This window comes from Dromiciops gliroides, chromosome 3, assembly GCF_019393635.1.
Source record: "Dromiciops gliroides isolate mDroGli1 chromosome 3, mDroGli1.pri, whole genome shotgun sequence".
NCBI lineage: Eukaryota > Metazoa > Chordata > Mammalia > Microbiotheria > Microbiotheriidae > Dromiciops > Dromiciops gliroides.
The window spans coordinates 1,364,062-1,389,772 of record NC_057863.1 but is presented as its reverse complement, the minus strand read 5'-3'; the positions used below and the strand labels follow the sequence as shown (position 1 = coordinate 1,389,772).

The window sequence follows — 25,711 nt, the reverse complement described above, 5'->3', positions numbered from 1 at the left end:
CCCACGACACAGGCGCTCTCGCTGTGAGGCTCCAGAGGGGAAGTCAGCAGGTCTGCTTGTACAAGGTGAGGTGAGAGTCAATCTGGCTTCTGATGGGCCATCCCTGGACTCTGGAGCATTGAAGGCCACCCCCATCCCCACCCTCCCCAGGCACAGCCATCTTAGGAGCCCCTGAGAGCAGGGCACAAGGTCATCTGGGAAGGGTCCTCAGTCTCCCTCTCACCCCACCCCTCATTATACAGAAAAGGAATGAAGGCCCAGAGTGTGTGTGGGGGGGGGGCGGGGGATGACTTTTCCAAAGCCACCTGGGGACCAAGTAGTGAACCTCATTTTGATGCCAGGCCCCCTACCCCCTTCCAGGTAGCCATGGTGGGCCCCAGGGAGACCTGGCTTCTGATACACAATGTAGCCCCTCCCTGGACAGGCCAGAGCTGAACGGCTTGTGGGCTTTTTCCAACTTTCTGGTTGTGTGGCAGGGACCACACCCAGACATTTCTAGATGTCCCCTCCCCAGTTTCTACCCTGTGGACATCCCCCCCTCCCACTGGGCCTTCCTGTACCTGGGTGGGGAAGACAGAACAATGAAAGTAAGCCCTCCCGAGGCCAAATAAATATTTATTATTGATTCAAGTAAACAGACCTAGCAGGGCTTTCACACCGCTGGGGAGCCCCGGGATGTCCCCTCTGGGCCCCCTGCTGAGGCCCATCCACCAGAACTGAGTGGACAGCCGATGGCCAAGGCCTGCTCTAGGCACACGCAGTTAGGGGAAGGAGAGCTGACCTTGGCTTAGTGAGCGGGAGGGTCCCAAGACAGTGGCAGGTAACACTTGGCATTTTCACCCCACCCCCAGGGGTGGGTTCACAGTACATCTCCTTCACTTGCTGAGCCCCCTCCTGGCAATATAAGGAGGTGTCCAGAGAGGCGATTAAAAGCAGATGGGCTTCTTAAAAAGAATGCAGATGGTGTAGGGAGCACGGGCAGCTCCCCACCTCCTCCAGAAATTGATACAGGCGGGAAGGCCTCCCTAGAAAGTGAAGTCCATGCCAGGCACTTGGGAAGCCCCCATCTTCCAAATGTCCCAGCTGGGCCCATTGAGATCAGATCTAGTGCAGCATCTGGTAAACAGCGGGCACTTAATAAAGGGCTGTTCCCTTCCTCCTCTGGCCTCAAGATGATCAGAGGTGTGCTCTCAGCCACAGGCTCTGGGTCAGTGTCCCCGAGGGCCACATTCAGGGACAGAACCAATCACCCCCAGCCTGAGGGGACGGCACGCTGACATGGCCATGGATGTCTTGGGCAGGCTGATAGGCCTGTTCTCTAGCTTCTGTTCTGCCATCCTGGCTCTGATGCCAAGCCATCAGCCGCAGTCCTCTGGATAGGCAGATTAGAGAGCCCTTCCTGCCCCCTCTCCAGGGAGGGGTGGCAGGCACGCTGTTCAGTGTGGGTCTGCAGACTTCACTTGGGGGTGCAGGATGGAGGGAAATATCACAGCTTGACTGCTAAGTGTAAGTGGGGGTGAGGGGGTGGGGAAGCAAAGGGGTGAGCCCAGGCAGCCTAGGGAAAGAGCAATGAAGATTCTTGTAGGCAGGAGCCCCCACCAGCTCTGCGCCATGCACACAGCAGGGACATGACAGCTGCTGAATTGAAATTGGCTGGAGTCTCCCTCCTGCCACCTCTGCTAAGGTGCCCCTGACTCTTGGCTGGTTGTCACCTCCCTTCTGGACTCCTAAGCCAGTTTGGGGCTTGTCTTCCTAAAGCTCCAAGAGGCCCCAGGAGGTCAGGCCATGGGAGCTGGGGGAGTCTGGGAGGCATCAGCAGCAGCCAAGCCAGAGAGGAACTGACGGGACCTGGAAGCTGGAGACCTGCAGTAGACACTTCTCTCTCCAAATGGAAATGTCTCATGTTAAACATGCGTGCCCACTGTTACTACCTCGGCTGCCTCGAGGTGTTCCTGCAGACATGGGACTCGTGTGGCCCAGCCCACAAGCCCTGTGCCTGCTGGAAGGGCAGTGTGAGCATGGAGGAGGAAGTTTGGACCCTCCCCACCAACACCACTGTTGGCTCCACTGTGCCCACAGACCCTAGGTATGCCTGACCCTCAGCTCAGGCCTTGGGTGGCCGGGCCAGGTTTGTGCCCCAGACCTCCTAGCCCTGCCTGAACAGAGTTCAGCCTGGCCTTTTAACCAAGTGACCGATCGCAGTGCACAAGGCCAGAGATTCCGGGCTGTGCAGGCCTTCAGGCCTGGCCCGCTGGGCCCCTCCAGATGGGCCAGCACCAAGGACAGGGCCAGATTCCTAAGGGGTTGGTGGGCTGCAGGAGGCCTCACAATGGGCACTGCTGACTACACGGAGGTTTCTGGAACTTCATCCATCTCATCAAATGCATTGAGGGTGGTTTTGCTGTTATATCTGGAGGAGTCTTGGACTCTGCTGAGATCTGTTAGGAAAAAAGAATAGAAGGGAGGGGAAAGTGTTATGGGCCTAGATAGCATACCCCAGAAGTTCTCTGGGGTACATCCAAGAACTTTCTCCTGGAGAAACTAAACCAAAGGACAGACACACCTAACCAGTCTCCCCGACCTTCAGGGAGATGGGATTGGGTGTGGCTTCTGCCTTGGTGGCATGAGGAGCAGAGAGATCCAGAGCCACCCAACTTCCCCCAGCCACCACCAGTGGGGGATGGCCCTCCCCTAATAAGGGAACTTTCCACAGTCAGACTATCACCGCATTGGACCCCCATCAAACCTCTATAAAAGTATCTGCCTGTCTCCTGCTCGAGGAGATAGGCATCTCAGAGCCATGCCTCTGTGCCATGCCTTCTCCCCATGAGAAGTCCAAGGATTTCTCTCTTGGTTTCCTTTCCCTAGCACCCTAAATAAACTATCGTTTTATTCTAATTGGATTAGTGTGCAAGAGGGTGTAATTCTTTAAAGAGGAATTCCTAGGGGGCAGCTAGGTGGCACAGTGGATAAAGCACCAGCCCTGGATTCAGGAGGACCTGAGTTCAAATTTGGCCTCAGACACTTGACACTTACTAGCTGTGTGACCCTGGGCAAGTCACTTAACCCTTATTGCCCCACCAGAAAAGAAAAAAAAAAGGAAAAAGAGGAATTCCCCTATCCCAACCCCCCACGAATTTCTCCTTAACAGAAGGGGGGAAAGAAGAGAGGAAGGGAGGGGGGAGGGGGAGAAGAGCAGGGGAGGAAGGGAGGAGGGAAGAAGGAGAAGGGAAGGGGGGAGGAAAGGAGGGAAGGAGGAAAAGAAGGGAGGAGGGGGAAGGGAAGGAGGGAAGGAGGAGATGAAGGGAAGAGGGGAGGAAGGGAGAGAAAGGAGGGGAGCAGGGGAGGGAGGGAGGGGAGAGGAAAAGAGAATTATGAATCTCATTTGCAAGGCTCCACCATGTTCCCTGGGTTGCTCCAGTGAGCACGCTCATCCACAAGCAGGACCACCCACAGGAGAACAAGCTCTTGAACTTGGACTCCATGAGAGCCCGAGCACCTTTGGGGAGAAGTCATCTTCCTGTGTTATGCCTCCCTTAATAGACACAGTTGTCCTAGATGGCCAAATGTCCACACACACACACACACACACACACACACACACACACACGCGCACACGCACACGCACATGCATGCACACGCATGCACACATGCATGCACATACACACGCACACACGTTGTTTTGTTTGCGGGGCAACGAGGGTTAAGTGACTTGTCCAGGGTTACACAGCTAGTAAGTGGCAAGTGTCTGAGGCTGGCTTTGAACTCAGGTCCTCCTGAGTCCAGGGCTGGTGCTCTATCCACTGCACCACCCAGCTGCCCCCTCCATTCTTCAAATGCTCTCGTCATTTTGATCTTGGCTCTACCAAGCGGGGGCTCGGGCCCCCCCATCAGACTCCCAGGCCATAAGGAGCCATTTCCTTTGGGGTGTGATGCCTGCACCCCCTTCTCTAAAAGCATTTTCAGGGCTGTGGGTGTGACCCCTAGAGACCCCAGGCCCTTCGCTGGTGCCCGAGCTGCTGTTGGGGCACCGGCTCCTGCACCCAGCTCTGCACTGAGCTTGCTCTCTATCAAGATGGAGAGCTAGTTCTTGGAAAGGTGCGGTCGGTTCTTTGTAGCATCTCTCCCCCGTCTCTCCTTCCCCCTCCATGTGTAAGCTGGCGTGTAAGCTTCAGCCCTCTCCAGCACATGTCTCCAGGACCTGCCGGCAGACGCTTGCCCTGCCCCAGGAGATGACCAGCCATGTGGCAGGAGGACGCTTCTGGTCACCACTGGCCACCTGGTGAAGCCAGCGCCACCCACCACTTCCTCCTCTTCTCCTGGGAGAAGCCATAAGCCACTGCGCGCCCCCCCCCCCCCCCGCCCAGCTGCATCCCCCTTGTCTCTCCTGGTTCTGCCCACAGCCACATGTGCTCCTGTTGGCTCATCCCCTGGTGTCAGGACAAGGGCGTCCCATTCACTACCAGTAGCAAAGGGGTCTAATGGTGGCATTTTGGGGGGCGCTGTCTCCTCATCCTCCCCTGCCGCCATCACTGAAGAAGGAAGGGGGCCATGGAGGACCAGCCGACTGGCTGCGGCTCTGGAGCCAAGGGACCCCTCCCAAGGGGCCCGGCCAGCCTCCCCACACTTAGCTAGGCTGGCCCTCAGGTGCTCTCCAGGGCCCCATTTCCATCATGGTGGAACCTGCCCCTGTTGGCACAGGCTCCAGGAGCCCGAGGCACTGGAGGAGGGTAAGCAGGCATCCTTCATGGAGGATAGGCAGGAATCAAAGTGGAGCTCGTCTGCAGACTTAGCATCAGGCCTCCTGCCTCCCCGCCTGGGCCTCTCTCCATTGGGCCACACTGCCTTTGGAGAATTCTAGCTTGTACACCCTGTGGCCCTGGGATCTGGAAGCAGCCTCCATGACTATCCCGGCCCCTCCCCTGCGTCAGATGCCTCAGCCTCCTCCCCACCCTCCTCCTGAGCACCAGATCCAGCTCTGTGGCGACAGTACCAAGCCGACGGATGGGTCCGGGGTCTTCATTAATAAAGGAGACGTGAGTTTTCCATTCTGTCCACTTCACTTCATTTATCCTGCATAAAACAAAACAAAGTGGACTCATTACTTGCTAGTCATGGATTTCCTTGGCTGCCAGCTGGCTCCCAGGCTCCCCTCTCCCTGACTAGCCCTTTGTACTCTCACGTCAGGCCTGGCACTAGGATGCAGGAGGCCTGGACACCAGGCCCACTTCTCCTGCTTACTAGCTGGGTCCTCTCCCTTGTTGGACCTCAGTTCCCCTGTCTGGAAAATGGGAATACAAGAGCTGCTGGGAGGACTCCAGGAGATTCAGAGGATGGGAGGAGATGAGGGATGTGAGTGAGATGAGGGGGCCAGGCTGGTCAATGATCAGGGGGAGGGGTCTCACCTGGCAGGAGGGTGTAGCCCCAAGAAGGAGCCAAGAGGGATGCTAGAGGGATAGCCTACGGTCAAGCCAAGGTCACACTGTAATGGTCAATTTGAGAAACCAGTGAGGGGCCAGAGCACCAGAGAAACATGCCCAGGGCCAGGGGAGGGGACTAGAGCAGGATCAGAGCAAAGAGCTAGCAGCGCGTGCTCCTGGCGGCAACCTGAGAGCGTGTCCTGTCACAATTGTGACACACCGACTGCGCAGCCGCCTCTCCCACTGTATCCAGGCAGCTAAGTGGAACCAGGGCAGAGAGAGTACTGGACTCGGAGTCGGGAAGCCCTGAGTGACAGTTACAGTCTGAGTGACCCTGGGCAGGTCACTGTACCTCTGCCTGTCTGTAAAATGAGGACCCTAGGGCTGTTGGCAGGATCAGATAAGATCATATTTGTGAGCTGTTTAGTGCAGTGCCCGCTGCCTCCAGTAGATGCTCTATCAATGTGACTAGTGAGCTCCAGGGTCAAGGACCCTGTGGCCATGTAGTCCCACTTCTATGTAAAACCAACCCCTTGGACACGCTAGACACAGGGATGTGCGCCGTGGCACACACACACCCCCCCCGCCCCGTGTGCTCCTGGCTTTGCCCCCTGGAGACCAGCAGGCAAGTCTGGTCTCCTCTAGGCCACAGATGCTGCCCATCGAGGGGCACGACACACCCCTGAGTCTCCTCTCCTGTCCCCACATAGTCAGAGCCTTCATCCATTAGAGTGTAGGCTCCTCCAGCCTGTCAGCATCCCAGGTGCCCTCTTCCAGAAGCGGCTTTGGGCCATCGGGAGCAAGAGGCAGAGCCGGTAGGGGGAAGACCTCTGCTTCCTGGCAGCTAATGGAGGGAGCCTGGGAATCTCCAGTCTCTCCCTCCTTCCCTCCCTCCCTCCCTCTCATCTGGCTCTGTGGCAGAGGATTCCCTGGTCTCTGTGCCCAGCCTGGGTCTCTCCTGGAGCTCACCTCAGTGACCCTCTCTTAGACCTGCTGGACCAGATGTCCCACAGACATCTCAGACTCACCCTTTCCCCCCACACCTGCCTCTCTTCTGACCTTCCCTGTCACTAAGGAGGGCACCCCCACCCTCCCTAGCACCTTGAGGACATTTCCTGGCCTTAAGCTGCCTTTCCAGTCCAATTCCACAGGGTTCCTCTTCACACTTGTTTCTATCAGGTCAGACTGTCTTTTTGAATCATTTCCCATCACCAGGCCTTTGCATTAGCTGTTCCCCATGTGCCTGGTGTGCCTTCCCAGCTGGCCTATGCCTCTTCTTCCCAGAATCCTTCTCAAATACCACATGAAGCTGTGCTCCTGACCCCTTCCCCCCTGCCAGGGCCCCCTCTCCCCAACATCCCCCCAATGATCTGGTCTTCACGCTCTTGAACACGCTCCACTGTGTGCTTGGGGTCCCCAGCTGGATGGGGCGCTCCAAGAGCACAGGGGCTTCAGGAAGGCTTGCTGATTGGCTGAAGCTTCTTCCCAAGGTTTGGCTTCTCTTTAATCCCCTGGGGAGCAGCTTCTTGGCTCATCTGGAGGGTTGAGCAGGAAGTCAGGTAACATTTCTGGGGGAAGGCCCCCACTGCTGCCCATGAGAAAATGCCAGGCAGCCTGGGCCCTTGGGTCCTGAAAGAACAGGCCAGTGGGCCACAGGTTGGGCCTCCGTCGGTGACATCTGGATGAGCCCAGAGATGGCACACATGTCCGAGGCTGGGTCCGCCCTCTCTGCCTGATCATTGGCCTGTGGCCAGAAGAAGCTCCGCCCCCCCCCCCCCCCCCCCGCAAAGGATATGAATGATTCCATCTAGAAAGGAAGGAGAATTTGAGGGCCCCAGGTGAGGAGACCTTCTTCAGGCTCTGAAGAGGCCAATAGTGGGAGATGCCTTGGGCTGTCCATTGGTCCTCATAGGGACAGCACAAGAAGAGATGTCGGGGATTGACCACTGGCCTTCTTCAGGTGCAGGAGTCGATCTAGCTTGGAATGGTGGCCACGAGCTTCCCCTGAAGCCCAGGGGCTCCAAAACCTGTGGTCTGCTTCAGGCCTACGAAATGGGGGAGCTGCCAGGCGTCAGACTCCTGTTGTCTGTCTACAGCAGTGGGGGGCACCATGGGACACAGTGCTGGGCCTGCAGTCAGGAAGACTCCTCTTCCCAAGTTTAAATCCGGCCTCAGATACTTACTAGCCGTGTGACCCTGGGCAAGTCACTGACCCCTGTGTGCCTCAGTTTCCTCATCTGTCAAATGAGCTGGAGAAGGAAATGGCCAACGCTCCAGGATCTTTGCCAAGAAAACCCCCAATGGGGTCCCAGAGAGTCAGACAGGACTGAAATGACTAAATGACAAAACCGTGTGGGCCACGGCGAGGCCCCAGAACGGGGCAGATATTTAGCAGAGGAATCTGACCTTGTCCCCATTGCCTGAGGCTGACCAGACACTCTCCCTCTCAGCCCAAACTCTCCCCTCCAAGGACTTGTTATGCAAAACTGCTTTATCCCCGCCCCCTCCCACCGCTCAGCCTCAGTACCCAGCCCCCTCCTGGGTGCCCCAGCACTTGCCCAGCTGCCACCTGAGCTCACAAACTCCATTAAAGACCTCCATTTTGCCCCCTTGGCTGCTTTCTCTGGATTTGCAGTTGGCAGGCTCAACAACAGAAAGGATCCCCTGTGTGCCTGGTGGGCTCTGACTGGCAGCCAGGGTGAAGATGCCGTCCCAGGCTTCTCCCTGCCTCAGTCCCCGGCTCTCCTCCTTCCACATCATTTTCTATGGGGGCCGGCTCTTGTGACCCATTTCATCCCTGTGCCTACACTAGGGGCCGGGTCAGCAGGAGAGTGGGTGACTAGTTGTCACAGGGACGCCGGACATCAGGGCACACGAATCGTCCATGAGGGCTTGGTTTAGAACAAGATGGTGGCTGACACCAATAGGTCACTGGCCTCTATGTCTCGTGGCAGGCCTCAGGACACACCAGCAGCAGAGCGGGGGAGCCAAGGCAGATGCCAGGATTGCCTCAGGAGGCTGAAGGCCCACTGCTTGCCCTCCCAGCAGGGCCATGACCTCCCCCTTATGGGTATGATTTGTCTTGGCTTTGAGCTCCCACTGCCTCGGACATAGTAAATATGTACTTGTTGTACACACCAGAAGTAAGACTTGTCACATTGGGCTGGTGGATGATGGGGGCCCTGCCAGCTCCCTGCTGGCACATGATGTGACCCAGGAATTCTATGTCCTCCATGAATTGGGATTCCTCTGATTGCCAATGGCCAATGTTGGAGGACAACCCAAGTCCGCTGGTCGGGCTGGGCAGTGTCACTGGCTAAGCTCCTCCCACACCTGTCCAGGCCTCCCGGTCTCCCAATAGGGCACTCCCCTTGCCCCTCTGGGCAGTGACAACCCTGGACAAGCCAAGCCTTGCCTTCCCTCCCCCAGGCCTTCTCTGGGCATGATCTCGTGTGCGGCTACATCTCTCCCGGAACCGTGTCCAGCCGGCTGGGCTTTGGCCCCAGCACCCATGGGTAAAACCCCTGCTCTCACTTCTTGGTGACTAGCGCCTGGGGGACAGACTGGTCCAGACAAGCCCTTTCTGAGGACGGTTTTCCCCAGAACCCTGGCAGAGCTGCTGCTGCCTTGGCCCAGTGGATGAGAAGGCGATCTCTCCCCAGAATGGGTTAATTGCACTTCTCTGCCCTGAATATCCTAAATTCATAGCAGGATCTGGGGGAGGGGGGGCACGGCGGGCACACAGCTGAGGTCTGTGCCTGGCAGCGCGTTAGCCAGCGCTGGGCATGGGATATGTGGTGACCTCCCCCAGGCCCCCACAATGGCCGAATTGTGCAGGGCCAGACAATGGATCCCAAGACCTGGGAAGACAGCTGAGGGCAGAGCAGGAGATGTTTAGGGCATGGCCCCAGCCAGGCTTGCTTTCCTGGGCCTCTGGGGCAGAGCTGCAGAGCAGGGTGAAGGCCCAGTGATGGCCTTCCTCATCCCTGGCGAGGGCTGTCTGTACCCTTCTCACTGGCCAAGCTGCTGCCAGCTCCTGCTGCCACAGGCCCTGGGACCCTAACCTACCAACCCACAAGTCTCACCCCTAGTCTCCTCTGTGAAGCAGCCAGAGCATAAAGATTTCCCATGTCACAGCTGACCAGTGAGGCCCCCGGAGCAGGCCCCGGGGCCTCTGGTCCACTGTAAACTCCTCTGCCTGAGCCCAGGAGCCCTTTAAGAGCCACCCCCTTCAGCCTCTCATCTTCTTACACGTGTCTCCCCTTCGGGAGCGTGGCAACTCCATCATCCTGGCCTCTGCACTTCTCCCCACATGTGAGCCTCCTTCTCTGGCCTTTGCCCTCACCTCTGCCTCCTGAAATCCCTCCAAGACCCAGGTCAAGAGCTACCTTCTATGGGAAAAAGTTCCTAATTGCCCCACAGTGGCTCCTGGAGTCCCGCTCCCCCAAAGACCTTGTATTCATTTGTACAACCTGTTCTCTGTGTGTGTCAACCCAAGATGTTGCCCTCATTAGAAGGTAAGCTCCCTAGGGGCAGCTACGTGATGCAGTGGATAGAGCCACCGGCCCTGGATTCAGGGGGACCTGAGTTCAAATCTGACCTCAGACACTTAACACTTACTAGCTGTGTGACCCTAGGCAAGTCACTTAACCCCAATTACCCAGCAAAAACCCCCAATATTTAAATAAATGCTTGCCGTTTGTGTCAGGCAATAAGCACTTATTAAGCACCTACTATGTACGGTGCTAAGCACTAAGCTGAGAATGCTGGGAAAGCCTGCACTTAAATGGCGAGGCTGAAGATGGCAGCTCTGATCTGACTCAAGGTGGGGCTGCTCCTGGCAGCCCTTGCAGGGCCCAGAAACTCACCTCAAACACAGCCTGAAGTCTTCATCAGCCACTTTGCACAACTCGCCCATGCGGAACTTATTCCTCAGCCACTCTGGGAGCAATTTCTCAAATTCCAGAATGGTCCTGGCTCTCTGGTGAGGAGATACAAGCACAGGCTGAGACACTCGGATCCCACTTGACCCCCAGCCCCAGCCCAGGAGCCCCGCCCATGCAACCAATCTGCTGGACCAGAGAGGACAAGGGAAGGAGACCAGAAAACATTGCCATGCCCCTTAGTGTGTCAGAGTGTTTGGGGGGACTTGCAGCGTGGATCAGGGGCCAGCTCCCCCAAAGAATCGGAGGCTCATCACAAATCTTGTGAAATACAAAGATTTATTAGGAGAGAGGATGTCTGGCTCACCATAAGAGTAAGAGAAGACCTGGGGAGGGAAGGGCCAGACACCTGGGAGGGGCATCAGCAGGGTGTACAGCACCGGGGCATATCTATATCTTGCATATCATCTCAAAGACCTTGCTAGTACTTATCAGGGATTGAGGTCATGCTCTGCCACACCTCACAGGGGGTTGGAATCTTTTGGATTTCTTGGGGTCCCACTGCAACCCCACAACAGGAGGCAGGGTGACCTCAGCATCAGGGAGCTGTGAGAGAGAGAATCCAAGGTGTGGGAAGCTCCCTTTCCAGCTGTGTAACCTGGGGCCGTCCCCTGCCCTCTCTGTTCCACACAATGAGGAAGCTGGATGCAATGATATCTGAGCTCCCTCCCCATCCAGAATTCTGGGGAGCAAGGTGATGGGATAATACTGTTGCTCATCCATCAAGTGGACCCAGGTTTGAGGGGAACAAGCTGAGGTTTAATAAGCTTGTTTCCCTTTCAGAGGACCGACAAGACTTCTGGGCTGAGCTCTCCTTTGGTGAAGCACCAGGCGCAGGCCCAGCTCTCTTCGGGTCCTAACCGGCCTTCACTTGGGGAGGCCTTGGCCTCGGGGACCTCTCTTCAGTTTCTGGCATTGTTAGCACCACCTCCTCTGGATGCTCCCCTTGCTGGGCATTTGTCAGTGACTGCTCTCTCCCAGTCCTTCTCTGGGGGAATCTCTGTTTCTTGGCCCCTTGCTGGGCATTTCCTAGGACTGACTGGGCCTTGCTCCTTCCCATCTACGCTTCCCCTTGGTGATGCCTTCAGCTCCCAAGAGCTTGATTATCATCCCCAGGCAGACAACCCCCCAATTCACATCCATCCAGCCCAGTCTCTCTGCTGAGCCCCAGTCCCCTGCCTCCAGATGGATAGACATTTCTCATTCAACAGAATCATCCCCTAAGACTTTCTTTTCTTTTTTTTTTTTTAGTGAGGCAATTGGGGTTAAGTGACTTGCCTGGAGTCACACAGCTAGTAAGTGTTAAGTTTCTGAGGTCGGATTTGAACTCAGGTCCTCCTAACTCCAGGGCCAGTGCTCTATCCACTGCACCACCTAGCTGCCCCCAATCCCCTAAGACTTGAGTCTGGCTGTGCTGCTCCCCTTCCCAAAACAAAAGTCTTCAGGGGCTCCCTGTTGCTCTGGGAGAAAACACAGGTGAGCCCTTAAGGCCCTTGCAAAGATGGCTCTGGCCTCCTCTGTACTGTTCACGCGCTTCCCTTTCACATCTCCTATCTCAGCCAAAGTGGCCTCGTTTCTGTTCCCTGTGCAGGATCCTCCATGACCCCCTTAATGCCTTTGCACTGGCCATCCCATAGGCCTGGGATGCCTCCCTGTTCACTGCCACTTCTCGCAGTACTTCAAGCTGTAGCTGCCTCCACCAGGAAGCCTTCCTGACCCTTCTCTTCCTCCTCTACACACCTTGTATTCACTGAACTGCTTTCAAGGTGTATGACCGCCCCCCACCTCCCCCAGGAGCATGTCAGCAATTTGAGGGCGGGCCTTGTTCATGGAGGCAGCAGGCCCTGGGAAGTGCTCCTCGGATTGGCTGGAAAGACAAGGCAGTGAAGACCTCTTTAAGGACTTGGGGGGAAGCCATGAAACCACATGCTCCTGGTCCTCCAGCTTTCTCAAGATCTCCCTGGAACAGGCTGCTATGGCACGGAGGAAGGAGCCAGCCCCAGCTCTGTCCCTGACTTGTTGTGTGCCCTCTTTGCCTCAGTTTCCCCCTGTCCCATGGAGATCTGTGAGGTCCTTCCCCTCCAGCCCAGAGGCCACCCACCTGGAGGCGCCAGATCCGCTCACTCTCCTTGGAGATGTTCTCCACAGTCTCCCCCATGAGGGCGATCAGCATGTTCAGGAGGAGGACGAAGGTCAGGATGACATAGGTGATAAGGAGGAAGAGAAACAGGATGGGGTACTTGGAATTCTGCTGGATGTTGAGGTCTCCCAGGCCGATGGTGAGCTTGAAGAGCTCAAGCACCGCGTCACTGAAGCTTCCGTAGGAGCTGCACTCGCTGTTGTGGTGGGGGCACTTCTCAATGAGGGAAGCCAGGGCTGGGGGGCGAGGGGATGGAGGGGGACAAGTGAGTCACCTTCCAGAAGACAAAACATCCCTTGGGGAGGAGGCTCCTCCCCTTGTCCCGCCCCTTCAAACCCAATCCCCTTCTGAGTAGATAGAGCACCAGCCCTGGAGTCAGAAGTACCTGAGTTCAAATCTGGCCTCAGACACTTAACACTTACTAGCTGTGTGACCCTGGGCAAGTCACTTAACCCCAATTGCCTCACTAAAAAAAAAGAAAAAAGAAAAGCAAGGGCAGAAACAAAAGCACTTGATCACTGGTCAATGCAGAAAAGCCCCAACAAAATACAGCTTATGGTTGCTAAGCACACGAGGAAGCACAGGTGTGGAGAATGGTTCTTTCACAGGATCATTTTAAGGCTCCATCCAAGATCAAGAGTTCATCTGGTTATCCATGATGAGATTCTGGAAGCTTTCCCTGCCTGCTCCTGGTGACTAGCACCCTAAGAATACTCGTCAGAGCAAGAAGATGACAGAGAAAATGGAAGGTTGGCAAACATTGGTGAAGAGGAGATGGGTGACCCTTATCTGCAGATAAAGTAGATTCCCTTGAAAGGGCTGAGGAATCAGCCCTGAAAGTCATTGGAGCAATTCATGGATTTAGCAAATCCTGCTTTTGTTCGGTGGTGACCAACTCTTCATGACCCTATTTGGGGTTTTCTTGGCAGAGACGCTGGATTGGTTTGCCATTTCCTCCTCCAGATCATTTGACAAATGAGGAAACTGAGGCAAAAGGGGTTAAATGACTTGCCCAGGGTCACACAGCTAGTGAGTGTCTGAAGCCAGATTTGAACTCAGGTCTTCATGACTCAGGCGCTCTGTCCACCGCTCTCCTACCCTAAATCCTACCCATCTCTTAAAGGCTGTTTTATATCCTATCCCTGCCAGGAAACATTCCCAGTCTACCCCAGACCACTTTGTTACTGGTAGGACTTTTACTCTTTTTTTGTTTGTTTTTGTTTTTGCAGGGCAATGAGGGTTAAGTGACTTGCCCAGGGTCACACAGCTAGTTAAGTGTTTAGTGTCTGAGGCTGGATTTGAACTCAGGTCCTCCTGAATCCAGGGTTGGTGCTTTATCTACTCTACCACCTAACTGCTCCCCCTAGACTACTTTGTAATCTCCCTCCGCTGCAGAGGGCCTGGACCCTGTCCCATACATGCCTTATCCAGAGGTCTAACGATGTAAACCTTGACTTCTCCACCAGACAGTAAGCACCCTGAGGGCAGGTGCAGCAGCTCTCCTTCACATATCTTAGGTGCTCAGCATCAGTAATTTATGGCTGAATAAATAAGGTGGAATTTTTTTTTTAAGTGAGGCAATTGGGGTTAAGTGACTTGCCCAGGGTCACACAGCTAGCAAGTGTTAAGTGTCTGAGGCTGGATTTGAACTCAGGTCCTCCTGACTCCAGGGCTCTATCTACTGCACCATCTAGCTGTCCCAATAAGGTGGAATTCTTAGCCTGGGGTCAAAGAACTTTCTTTTTTTTAAGTTTTGATCACTGTATTATCATTGGCTTCCTTTGAAATCCAGTGATCTTTATTTTATATAATTAAAACTCCTACTCTGGCCTTCTCAGAGTCCCAAAGGTGTCCATCACAAACATCCCATATGTCCCAAAAGAGCTTAAAAACCCCTGAAATAAATGAAGGAAGGAAGGAAGGAGGGAGGGAGGGAGGGCTCCCTGTTAGAAATGGAGTGGGGAGGAAAGGCAGTGAGCTCCCAAACTAATGACATGATCGCTCCAAAAAACAGCCAAATAAGGTCATAGGAAAATGCCCGGAGCAGCAAAACCCACAGAAGAATGTGCTGAAATCATCTTCTAACCAAGAACGGCTTGGAAGGTCAGAAGGAGGGAGCTGCTCTGCTGAGGCAGGAGTCGGGCCCAACCCCACAGTCACCCTGACACAGATCCAGTCCCAGGAAGTCCTCACCAGAGAAGGAGACCCCCCCCAGAGCCTCTGAATCAGCTGAAGCCCCAGTGTCGTCTGGAACTAAGCTCACAGGCTGGTGAAAGGGCTGAACCCTGGGCAGGGGAGAGACTACAGGGGTCTATGCTGGTGCTAAGGCAGAACTTGGATTTTACACCCCTGCTGAGAACCAGGAGGTAGCTTCAAGTTGCAGTGGCCCAGGTGGGGGAGGGGCACAGGCTCATAGGAGCTGAAAACCACAACACACAAAGCTGGTTGATTAGCAAGTTGGTCTGGGGTCATCCAGGACCAGGGAACAGGCCGGGCGAGGGAAGAACCTGATCCTCCTTAAATTATACCACCTGGGACTTCTTAAGCTTGGGATACTGCAGCCTGGAAACAGTGCCCCACTTTAAGGAGCTAATAGTCAAGTAAAAGAAAGGCAAGATGAGCCGACAGAGAAAGGTGAGGACCATAGAAAGTTTCTTCAGTGACAAGGAAGACCAAGGGGCACCCTCAGAGGAAGATGTCAACATCAGGGCCCCTATATCTAAAGCTTCCAAGAAAAACACAAATTGGTCTCAGGCCATAGAGGTGCTCAAAAAGGACTTTGAAGATAAAATGAGAGAGGTAGAGGAAAAAATGGAAAGAGAAATGAGGGTGATGCAGGAAAGACATGAGAAAAAAGTCAACAGCTTGAAAAGTCAAATGGAAAAGGAGGTACAAAAGCTCTCTGATGAAAATAATTGCCTAAGAATTAGGATTGAACAAATGGAAGCCAGTCCAAGACACAATCAAGCAAATCCAAATGAATAAAAAAATAGAGGGCAATGTGAAATATCTTCTGGGAAAAACTGCTAACCTGGAAAATAGGTCCAGGAGAGATCATTTGAAAATTATTGGTCTACCTGAAAACCATGATCAAGGAAAGAGCTTAGACACCACCTTCCAAGATATTCTCAGGGGAAATTGCCCTGAAATTCTAGAAGCAGAAGCTAAAATAGAAATTGAAAGAATCCACCGATCACCTCCTGAAAGAGATCCCAAAAGGAAAACTCCTAGGAATATTATAGCCAAATTCCAGAGCTCTCAGGTCAAGGAGAAAATATTGCAAGATGCCAAAAAGAAAGAATTCAAGTACTGTGGAGCCCCAGTCAGGATAGCACAAGATCTAGCAGCTTCTACATTAAAGGACCAGAGGGCATGGAATATGATATTCCAGAGGGCAAAGGAAATGGGATTACAACCAAGAATCACCTACCCAGCAAAACTCAGTATAATCTTTCAGCGGAAAAAATGGGACTTTAATGAAAAAGAAGACTTTCAGATATTTGTGATGAAAAGACCTGAACTGAATGGCAAATTTGACTTTCAAATACAAGACCCTAGAGAACCATAAAAAAAAAAATTGGAGCTGGGGGACATACCTGGGGTCGTACAGTGGGTGACTGTCTTGTGTCTGAGGCCGAGTTTTGGCTGGGATCCCCCTGGGTCCAGGGGTGATGATTTGTCCACTGTGTCACTTAGCTAGATGATAACATCTTTAGGGTTAAATTTAGGGGTGAAAGGAATTCACTGGGGGAGGGGAAGGGCAGAAGTGAAATCCTACATGAAAGTAACAGGAAAAGACCTATGGAGTGGGGGAAGAGATGGGAGAGGAGCAGGGCAGTAAATGAATTTTACACTCATCAGAAAAGGCTCAAAGATCTTAAACTCATCAGAGCTGCCTCAAAGAGGGACTAACAGACACACCCAACTGGGTGGAGTAATCTATTTAATCTGGGCAGTAAATGAGCCTAACACTCATCAAAATTGGCTCAAAGACCTCAATTTCATCAGAATTGGCTCAAGGAGGGAATGATGGACACATTCAATTGGGTGGAGTAATTTCTCTAACCCTGCAGGAAAATAGGAGGGGAAGGGGATAAAGTGAGAGGGGCAAAAGAAGGAAGGGCAGAGTGGGGGAGGGGACAGACAGAAGCAAATCCCTTTTGAAGAGTGATAGGATGAAAGAAGAGGGATAATAGAATAAATATCATGGGGAAGGGAATAGGATGGAAGGGAAACAGTTAACAATAGTAATCATGAAAAAGAGAAAAGGGGGAAAAAGTGTACAAAAAATATTTATAGCAACTCTTGGTGGAGGCTAAGAATTGAGAATCAAGGGAATGTCCATCAATTGAGGAATGATGGAAAAAGCTGTGTTATATGATTGTAGTGGAATGGTCTTGTGCTACAGGAAATGACAAACAGGATGATCCCAAAAAAACCTTGAAAGACTAATGAACATCGATGTATGGTGAAGTGAGCAGAGTTGAGAGGACATTGTGCATAGTGACAGCAGTATTGTTCAGTGAGTAATTGTGAATGACTTAGCTACTCTCAGCAGTACAATGATCCAAGACAATCCCAAGGAACTAATGAGGAAGCTTACTATGCAACCCTATAGAAAGAACTGATAAAAAGAACACTTGTGGATTGTACATATATGACCTGGTTGCGATCTTGTGGAGGGGGGAGGAAAGGGAGGGAGGGAGGGAGAAAAGTTTGGAACTCTAAATCTTATGGAAATGAATGTTGAAAACTACCCTTATATATAAATGGAAAATAAAATAAATATAAATTAAAAAAAAAAAAAGAAATGGAGTGGACTGCCCTCTCTCTGTCCCCACTAGGCCTGGAAAACATGGAAGGTTTTGCGGTGCTGGGATGTCCTTAGTTGTTTCATGTGCTGTAGAGCATCCAGGCCCTGGGGAAAATTGGGGTGAAGCCCGCATAGTAGGACCACGTCTGCCATGGTCCCCCATGGCCTATCCAAGAGCCACCTCAGGGGGCCCAGCTGTGGCCCCCAGCTTCTCCAGCACTCCTGTTCTCACAATGAGTCAAGTCCAACACTGGGTGACAATTCAAGCCCAGTGCCCAGCTATTGCTCGCTGTTAGACTATCCTAATAAGCAAAGGAGATCCAGAAGACTCCTCATCCACAGCTTCCTGACTGACCAAATGTGTCTGTGAGAAGGCCGCATGCTGACCATGCAAATCCATTAAGTGACCCCCTCTAAAGGGCCTCCTATGTGCACAGCCCAGGCTGGGCTTGCGCAGAAGGTGAATGCCTCAGTGTGGGCCAGTCGCTCTGGGCCATTGCTGGCTATTTGAAGAAAGGAAATGCAAGGACACTCACCCACACCGAATCCGAGCAAGAACACGATGTACACAAACAGAAACTTCAGGACGTCATGCAGAATGACCTGAAGGAAAGGAAGCCAGTCACAAGGGCAGCGTGGACTGTCAGACCCGTGGGTGCCGCTCCATGAGCCCCTTGTGCCCGGGACCTTCCCTTCCATCGGGCTCCCTGCCTCCTGCTGCCCCCCACCCGAGGCCCCCCGGACTCTGCTCTCCCCGTTATGTCGGGTCTGGCTTCTCCAACAAGACTGTAAGTGTCCTGAGGAAAGGGACCTGGCCTCCCCACCCCCACCCCTGGGCAGGCCCACAGGAGGGGCTCGGGGCCGGCCGAGCCCTTGGGGGGAGCTGAGGCTCTGCAGAAACCATACCCTCCTGTCCTCCTGAGGCCTCCCTGGCATGTGCTGGCACACTGCTGGCAGGGCTGGCACTGTGGTCTCAAACTGAGCAGGGAAGGAGGCATTTTCCTCCATGATGCCCACAGCAGTGGCGGCTGGAGGCCCAGAGACCCCTGCCAGCAGTGTCTGGAGCAGCCCTGTGGGGGCGGAGCTTGGGGCCGCTCACCTTCTGGATCATCACGCTATACATGCCCATGGACTGGAAGCCTCGCGTGTAGTACAGCATGTTGGCCCAGCCCAGGGCCATAGCCAGCACCAGGCAAGCCAGGTACTCTTTGTAGGCAAACAGGTACAAGAAGACAGACAGTATCACGAGGACGGCCTGGATGAAGCTGTGGGAGACACAGGCACCGGAGTGAGGAGTCCTGGCCCACTGGGGCCTCTGTGCAGAGTGCCCCAGGAGCCCTCGGGTGGCATCAGCCCGGGCATCCCTCTCCCACTCCGTGCCTCTGCTCAGGTGCCTTCGCCCTCCTCTCTGCTCCCCTCAGTTTCAGCTGAGGGGCCACCTCCTCCCGAGATGACTTTGTGAAGCCTTGGACTTCCACGCGGACATGCTGTTTTCCCATCCTCCACCCACCCGGGCCCCAGAACGGAAGCTCTTCAAGGAAAGGGACTTTTCCCTTTGTGTCTCTGTATCTCTAGTGTCTGGCACACAGTAGGTGTTTAATAAATGCTTGTTGGATCGACTTGAATGGGCACAGCCCCCAAGGGTGGCTGGCCCTGGGCCTACCAGGAATGAGCCCCCCTTGGTCCTAGGGCCCACTCTGGGTGCCCAGCCTCCACAGCAGGCTCCCTAGGAGGCAGAAGCCTTGGATTTCAAAACTCTCCCCCCCCCTCCCCCAGTGCTCCTTCGGGGCAGACAGGAAGACTGAAGGGCTTCTGTTAGCGAAGAAAGGGCCATTCACTGGTGCCCAGCCAGGCCTCTGTCCATAGGAAGTCACCGGGGCCTTTCAGCTTTGCTTGTGCCATCAGCAGGTCTAAAGGGGCAGCTCAGGGGGGAAAGCCTATGACCTGTGGGCTGGGAGATTCAACTCCAGAGCTGCCTCCTCCAATAGGCCCACCCTGACCGCCCAGTTTAGTGGACCCCAAATGACAGCATTTACAACATCTCTGGTTGTGACATCCTGGGTATGGCGTTTTCTCTGAGAGAATGCAGGCCTAGCACAGGGCCTCGGCCACACACACACACACACACACACACACACACACACACACACCACCTGATCATAGCCCCAGCTGGCTATGGGCTATTTCTCCAGGCCTACACACAGCAGGTGCTTAATAAATGCGTGTTGCATTGAATCCTGCCTTCATCACACATCAGCTGGGAGGCTGGAGGTAATGACTCACAATTCAGGGGTGCCCAAGAGCTCAGCAGCCCCTGGTCTGACTCAGAGCCGGAACAAGAATCCCAGATTCCTGACAAACAGCTGTTGGGCCTCACTGGGAAGCCCTCCGAGGAGGGAGGGCCCTCCTCCCCTTCCTCTCCTCACAAGGCAGCACTGAATGTTGGGAAGCCTTCCTGCCTCAGTACCTTACCCCCCAGATCTGCCCTCGGGGCCCAAGCAGGACCAGGCTCTGCCATCTTTCCCCAACTCAGAATTTGTTCCCCCACTCCCACCCAGAGCCTTCTCTTCCCCTCCTCCTCTCCCTCCCCCCTCCTCCTCAGCACCCCCTCAGATGCTCTAAAACAGGTCAGCATTTTCCTAAGCTGTGGGGCCCAGAACCAAACCCATATCTGATGAGAGCTGGCTCAGAGGAGCTCTCCCCAACCCCGTGACTCTCCCCACTCCCCCACCTCACTGCAGTCCAAGCTCAAATGGCCTTTCTTAGCTTCCTTGTTAGGTTGGTGCCACCTGAAGCCTCCCCTTCCTCCAGTGGACTTTGGGGATCCCAACATGAGACTCTACATTTGCACTCATAAAGCCTCTTGTCAGACGGGGCTGAGTTTCTCACCAGCCACACTCTTTGGCCCCTGACTCTGATGTGCTTTGTGTGCCACAGCTATCCCTCCTGTCTTTCTGTCACCTGCAAACTTGATAAGCATGCCATGGATGGCTTCGGCCAAGTCACTGACAACCATGTCGAACATGCCAAGTCCGACTTTGATTCCTGGAGTGCCCCACTGGTCTTCCCGGGGTGACGCTTCCAAGCACTGATGACAAGGGGAATGGCTCTACCATTGTTTCCGAGAGTCGCTCATCATAAGCATAGAAAGTGCCTCTCTGTGCCATTCCTCTGCCCTGTCTAACTCTGCCCAAAAGCCCCAATGACATTTATTGGGCTTGAGCTCTTCTTGTGATCACTGCTTCCTTTTCGGGTTGCTCACCGCCCATCCCTTTAACAATGTGTTCTAGAACTGTGCCGGCAATCCAAGCCAGGGTCACTCTGTTGTTTGCAAACCCCCCCCCCCCGCCCTTTTTCTTTTAGTTCTGAGTCAGAATCTCTGTATGCCCTTTTGGAGGCCTAGGGTCGTCCTTCCCTCTTCTCTCCTCTGGTGGGGGCTCAGAAATCTAAGCCAATCCAGGCAACATCCACCATGCTCTGGCCGAGGCCCTGGGATCAATGAAGATTGTGCTCACGCCTGTCACTAGCCTGGCACCATCCAAGGCAGCCGGATAATTTCAAATTGTCCCCATGTCTTGGGTCTGAACTCCCTGTGATCTACTTTTGTTCTGTCTTTTGTAAGCCTGGGATCAGAAGCAAAACTCAGTGGGAGTTGCTCTGCTTCCCTTCTGTAGCCTGTTATCATTATCTCGGCCCCCGCCCCACCAGACCACCACCTAGTAACTCTCCTTGGAGCCTTCTCTTTCCCTGAGCATGACTTGAAAAGGAATCCCCTGCCAGTGGTCCTGAGCCCCCCTTCCAGGCTCAGCTGGCCTTGACCAGCAGCTGAGCTCTGCCACTGGTGCCACCATTACAAAAATGGGCAATGCTCCTGTGCTCTCCCTCCATCATCTGTGCTTGTCACCCTCAGCTACTACCTTCTCCCAGGGACTCAGTCCCTCTCTCCCCCGCAAGAAATCCTTTCCCACACACATCGCCATGTGTGCCACCCCTCTCCCCCACAAGTACATGTGCCCGTGGCACATACTCACAATGCAAAGTGGAACCAGGCATCAGAGAGGATGGACTGCAGGTCTGAGGGTCTCAGCAGGAAGATAGCGATGCCCTGGGTAAGGAGGAAACAGATGGCTTTCAGAGCTGGGGAAGTCCATCCCAGCCCCTGCCCCTGCCCCTGCCCCTGCCCCAGCCCCTGCCCCTGCCCCTGCCCCAGCTCCTGCCCTAGCCCCTGCCCCTGCCCCAGCCCCAGCCCCAGCCCCACAAAGCCCTTCACTGGAGGGCTGAGGAGCTTGGTCTACTTAGATCCAATCAAATATTTACTGAGCATCTCCCTGCGCCAAGCACTGTGATGGCCTTGGGCACACAGGCACAGCAAGAAGTGGTGCCTGCCCTCAAGGTCCTTTCCCAATCGAGGGAGACAACTCACACAGATAAGCAGAGGTTGTCGAGGCAAGGAGAAAGCAAAAAGGTTTAGGAACTGAGGGAATAGTCAGGGAGGGCTTCCTGGAGGGGGTGGCACCTGGGCTGAGGGAATGCAATGGACGGCACCTTGTGCACATGCAGAGAGGAAGCAAATGACCTCAAGTTCTGGGAATAGACGGGGAGTTGATTTGGTGGGGATGCATGTAGCATGCATGAAGAGCAGGGGAGAGGGAAAGAGTAGAGAGAGAGCCTGCTTCAGTTTCTTTATCTGCCAAATGGAGGTGTCATCTGCAGTATACCTCTCCCAGGGGTGTAGTGAGCGTGAGACAAACATGTGAGAAGTCAGAAATGTTCTTGTTTGCTCATCTACACATAGGAAGCCGAGGCCCAGAGAGAGAAGGAGACCCGTCCATGTTCTCTCATGAAGTTGGAGATGGAACAGCTGACCTCCTGACCTTCCAGCTCCCCAGGCTCCCCCTCCTAGAGGCACTGGTTATCACACCACGGCCAGGGTGCAGACAGGGAGTCTGAGAGAGCTGAGTGGACAGTGCCTCAGATGCCCAGACGCTTAGTGAGATGTGGGCTTACAAACAGCAGGCAGCCCTTCTAGTGCCATGGAAATGCCAACGTTTGTTAGCATTACCCTTAGTGGCCAGGCCACAGTAGGGGAGGAGGAGGAGGGGGAGGAGGAGGAGGGGGAGAAGGAGGAGGAGGAGGGGGAGGAGGAGGAGGGGGAGGAGGAGGAGGGGGAGAAGGAGGAGGAGGAGGGGGAGGAGGAGGAGGAGGAGGGGGAGGAGGAGGAGGAGGGGGAGGAGGAGGAGGAGGAGGGGGAGGAGGAGGAAAGAGAGGAGGAAGAGGAGGAGGGGAGGAGGCAGAGTTCTGCTCTCTCTGAAGAACAGTTCAGAGCCCATGTGCCAAGCAGCCAGGGCAGGGTAGGGGCCACTAACCTCTTTCACAGAGATGCATGTTGCCCAGATGAGCACAAACATCCTCCCGATGAGCTGCAGCCACCCCATCTTGTGTGTCAGGGCCAGTGGATGTGGCAGCGCCTGAAAGTGGAAAGGAGAGTGGCAGGGCCCTTTTAGGACTTCCTGTCATGCCAGAAACTCACAGGGAGCCAGCACTTGTGATGGGGCTCTCCAGGAGTGTTTAGAACTGGTTTGGGATAAAGCACTGGCCCTGGATTCAGGAGTACCTGAGTTCAAATCCAGCCTCAGACACTTGACACTAGCTGTGTGACCCTGGGCAAGTCACTTGACCCCCATTGCCCAGCAAAAAAAAAAAAAAAAAAGAACTGGTTTGGGAACTTCAGACAAGCTGAACTGGGAGGGGTCTCAGTGGCCTCCAATCCCACCTGTGGCTGAAAAAGTCCCCTTACCTCCAAGACAGAACTGGCCTTCAGCTTTGCCTTGAAGCCCTCCAGGACAGAGAGCCTCCCCACTCCCTAGGCAGCCCGACCTCTGCTGGACAGCTCTCAGTGTCCTTGCTCAGTGTCTCATAAGCTCGCGGTCGAAGCCACCCTGCTAACTCTCCTTCCTGGGTTGGACTAGACTTTAGAGAAGCCCCTGAACCCAGGGAGACACAGCTTTGGCCCATCTGGCTCTATCCCAAGACCACAGACAGACACTCTCCCCATGAAGAAAATGGAGCAGATATTGTCCCCTCATCTTCCCTGCTTCAACTGTGACTCCTCCATCCATAAACACTATCATGTGAATGGCTGGCTTTAGACTGCCCCTGCTGTGCTGAAACCCTTTATCTCAGCATCTCTGTCGAGGCTTCCAATGGCTCCATAAGACAAGGAAGACATGAATAGGTCTAGGCAACCAGGCAGTGCCTCTTCCTGACTGTGTGCACACATACACACACACACACACACACACACACACACACGCACTGAGAGAGAGGGACAGAGAGAGAATCAGAAAGCCCTGAGTTCAAATCCAGTCTCAGATTCTTACTAGCTGTGTGACCCTGGGCAAGTCCCTGAACCTTGGTCTGCCCATTTCCTCATGTGTAAAATGAGGATATACTAGCACTGACTTCCCAGGGCTGTTGAGGGGATCAGTGAGATCCTATTTTCAAAGTGCTTTACAAGTTCGACAGGGCTAGATCTGTGGCAGCTCTTATTGTTATGATTGTTGTTAGTTCCCACACCAGGGACTCCAGGCTCCTGACATTTACAGACTCTGTTACTTTGCTTTTGGGGGATGTTAATTTATAATCATCTGCAACTTATTTTCTTTTGTGAGTCTCCTCCTTCCCCACCTTTACAGCAAATATAAACTTCTCTGATGGAAAAAGCTGTGTTATATGATTGTAGTGGAATGGTCTTGTGCTACAGGAAATGACAAACAGGATGATCCCTGAAAAACCTGGAAAGACTAATGAACATCGATGTATAGTGAAGTGAGCAGAGCTGGGAGGACATTGTGCGTAGTGACAGCAGGATTGTTCAATGAGCAATTGTGAATCTTAGCAGTGCAATGATCCAAGACAATCCCAAGGAACTAATGAGGAAGCTTACTATGTATCCCTATAGAAAGAACTGATAAAAAGAACACTTGTGGATTGTACATATATAACCTGGTTGTGATCTTGTGGAGGGGGGAGGAAAGGGAGGGAGGGAGGGAGAAAAATTTAGAATTCTAAATCTTATGAAAATGAATGTTGAAAACTACCCTTACATGTAAATGGAAAATAAAATAAATGTTTGTTGAAAGAAAAAAAGAAAGAAAGAAACAATGAGATTAAAAATATATATATATATATATATATATATATATATTTCTCACTGTCTTTTAAAGCTCTTTGCAGCCTGGCTGCCCCTATCTCCTCTTTCAGTCTTCTTACACTTTATTTCCGACACTACCCTTTGATCTAGTGACACCAGCCTCCTACCTATTTCTGAGTTTTTGCAGTTCAGGACCTGGATGGAGTCTGACAGAGCAGCCTTAGACAGCCCTCTGGCTGAGACCAATTGTTGTCTAATTGTATAACATGTAGGAGTTTTATTTCTCCAACTAGACCTTGAAGTCCTAGATGCCAGGGTCCTATGACCTCTGACTGTATGAGAGAATAGGGAAGATGTTGTTCAAAGACATGGCTGCCACTGAACTTGTGAACCAGTTCTATCATCCAACACCTTTGATGTTCTCTGTGCCCAAAACCTCAGGCAGCTTCCAAAACCACCTGGAACTCAGTGTACTCTCTCAGTACGACACCCAGTGGCTGGGCTGGGCTCATGTCTTCCTCTTAGGGACCCAGAGGTCACCCCTGATAGGACCTGAGCATGAACTCTAGTAGAACTGAACTGAAGGTTAGCAATGGAGACAAGAAGGGGCATGACCAGCTTACACTATTGTTCAGGAATGACTTCGGGCCGGTGGAGACCTCACGTACCTCTTCTTCCCTTGGCCGATAGTAAGAAACCAGGGTCAGGGTGATGTTGTAAAAGAAATAGAAGCAGAAGGATGTGAAGAACATGTATGTGGCAAACTTCTTCCACTTCATTCGCAGCAGGGTGTGCAGAGGCTCAAGGGTCAGCATCTCGTGGCGGTTCTATGGCCAGGACATGAGAGAGACAGGAGGCTCAGTCAAATCAGGCCCCGGAACTAGGGGCATGACGGGACAGACATGACCACAGCACGTGGGCCGCTCCCTCCTCTAGTTTTCCTTTGAACTCTGCGGCATGCCCTGGTGGGCTGTGGAGGATACAGAATGACATTTAGGGAGCTTAACAGAACTTTCTCACCTGTGGCTGAGGCCAAGTGCTTCAAAGCAGGCAGTAGGAGAAAAGTGCAACACAAACAAAACCCTTCCTTTGGGGCTTCCTGTTGGCTTTTGAGGGCTGCTGGCCTGGCTGGCTGGTGAACTAATTCATAGCCTATTGTGCTATTGTTGTTGTTTTTGTTATCATTTGTCTCTGGTTCCCGAAGAGGACCGTGACATCAGGGGGATGTCATGACTTGTGCTG

The 25,711-nt window shown here is 53.5% G+C and overlaps 1 protein-coding gene across 2 annotated transcripts in view; it reads right to left on the bottom strand.

The window, feature by feature from the left end:
• Positions 1-2,129: 2,129 nt before the first annotated feature.
• The window catches only part of TRPV3 (transient receptor potential cation channel subfamily V member 3), a 56,452-nt gene continuing 32,870 nt past the window's right edge, over positions 2,130-25,711 (bottom strand). Inside the window, exons 9-18 of one of the 2 annotated variants that reach the window (XM_043996246.1) lie at positions 25,138-25,296; positions 22,683-22,784; positions 21,348-21,421; positions 18,416-18,581; positions 17,853-17,919; positions 12,465-12,739; positions 10,289-10,401; positions 4,994-5,073; positions 4,032-4,034; positions 2,130-2,438 (exon numbers count right to left, since the gene is read on the bottom strand). In XM_043996246.1, the coding sequence (XP_043852181.1) occupies positions 2,344-2,438; positions 4,032-4,034; positions 4,994-5,073; positions 10,289-10,401; positions 12,465-12,739; positions 17,853-17,919; positions 18,416-18,581; positions 21,348-21,421; positions 22,683-22,784; positions 25,138-25,296 (1,134 nt within the window). In that variant the 3' untranslated portion in view covers positions 2,130-2,343. The remainder of the gene's footprint in view (positions 2,439-4,031; positions 4,035-4,993; positions 5,074-10,288; positions 10,402-12,464; positions 12,740-17,852; positions 17,920-18,415; positions 18,582-21,347; positions 21,422-22,682; positions 22,785-25,137; positions 25,297-25,711) is intronic. The other variant, XM_043996245.1, reaches the window with a different exon arrangement.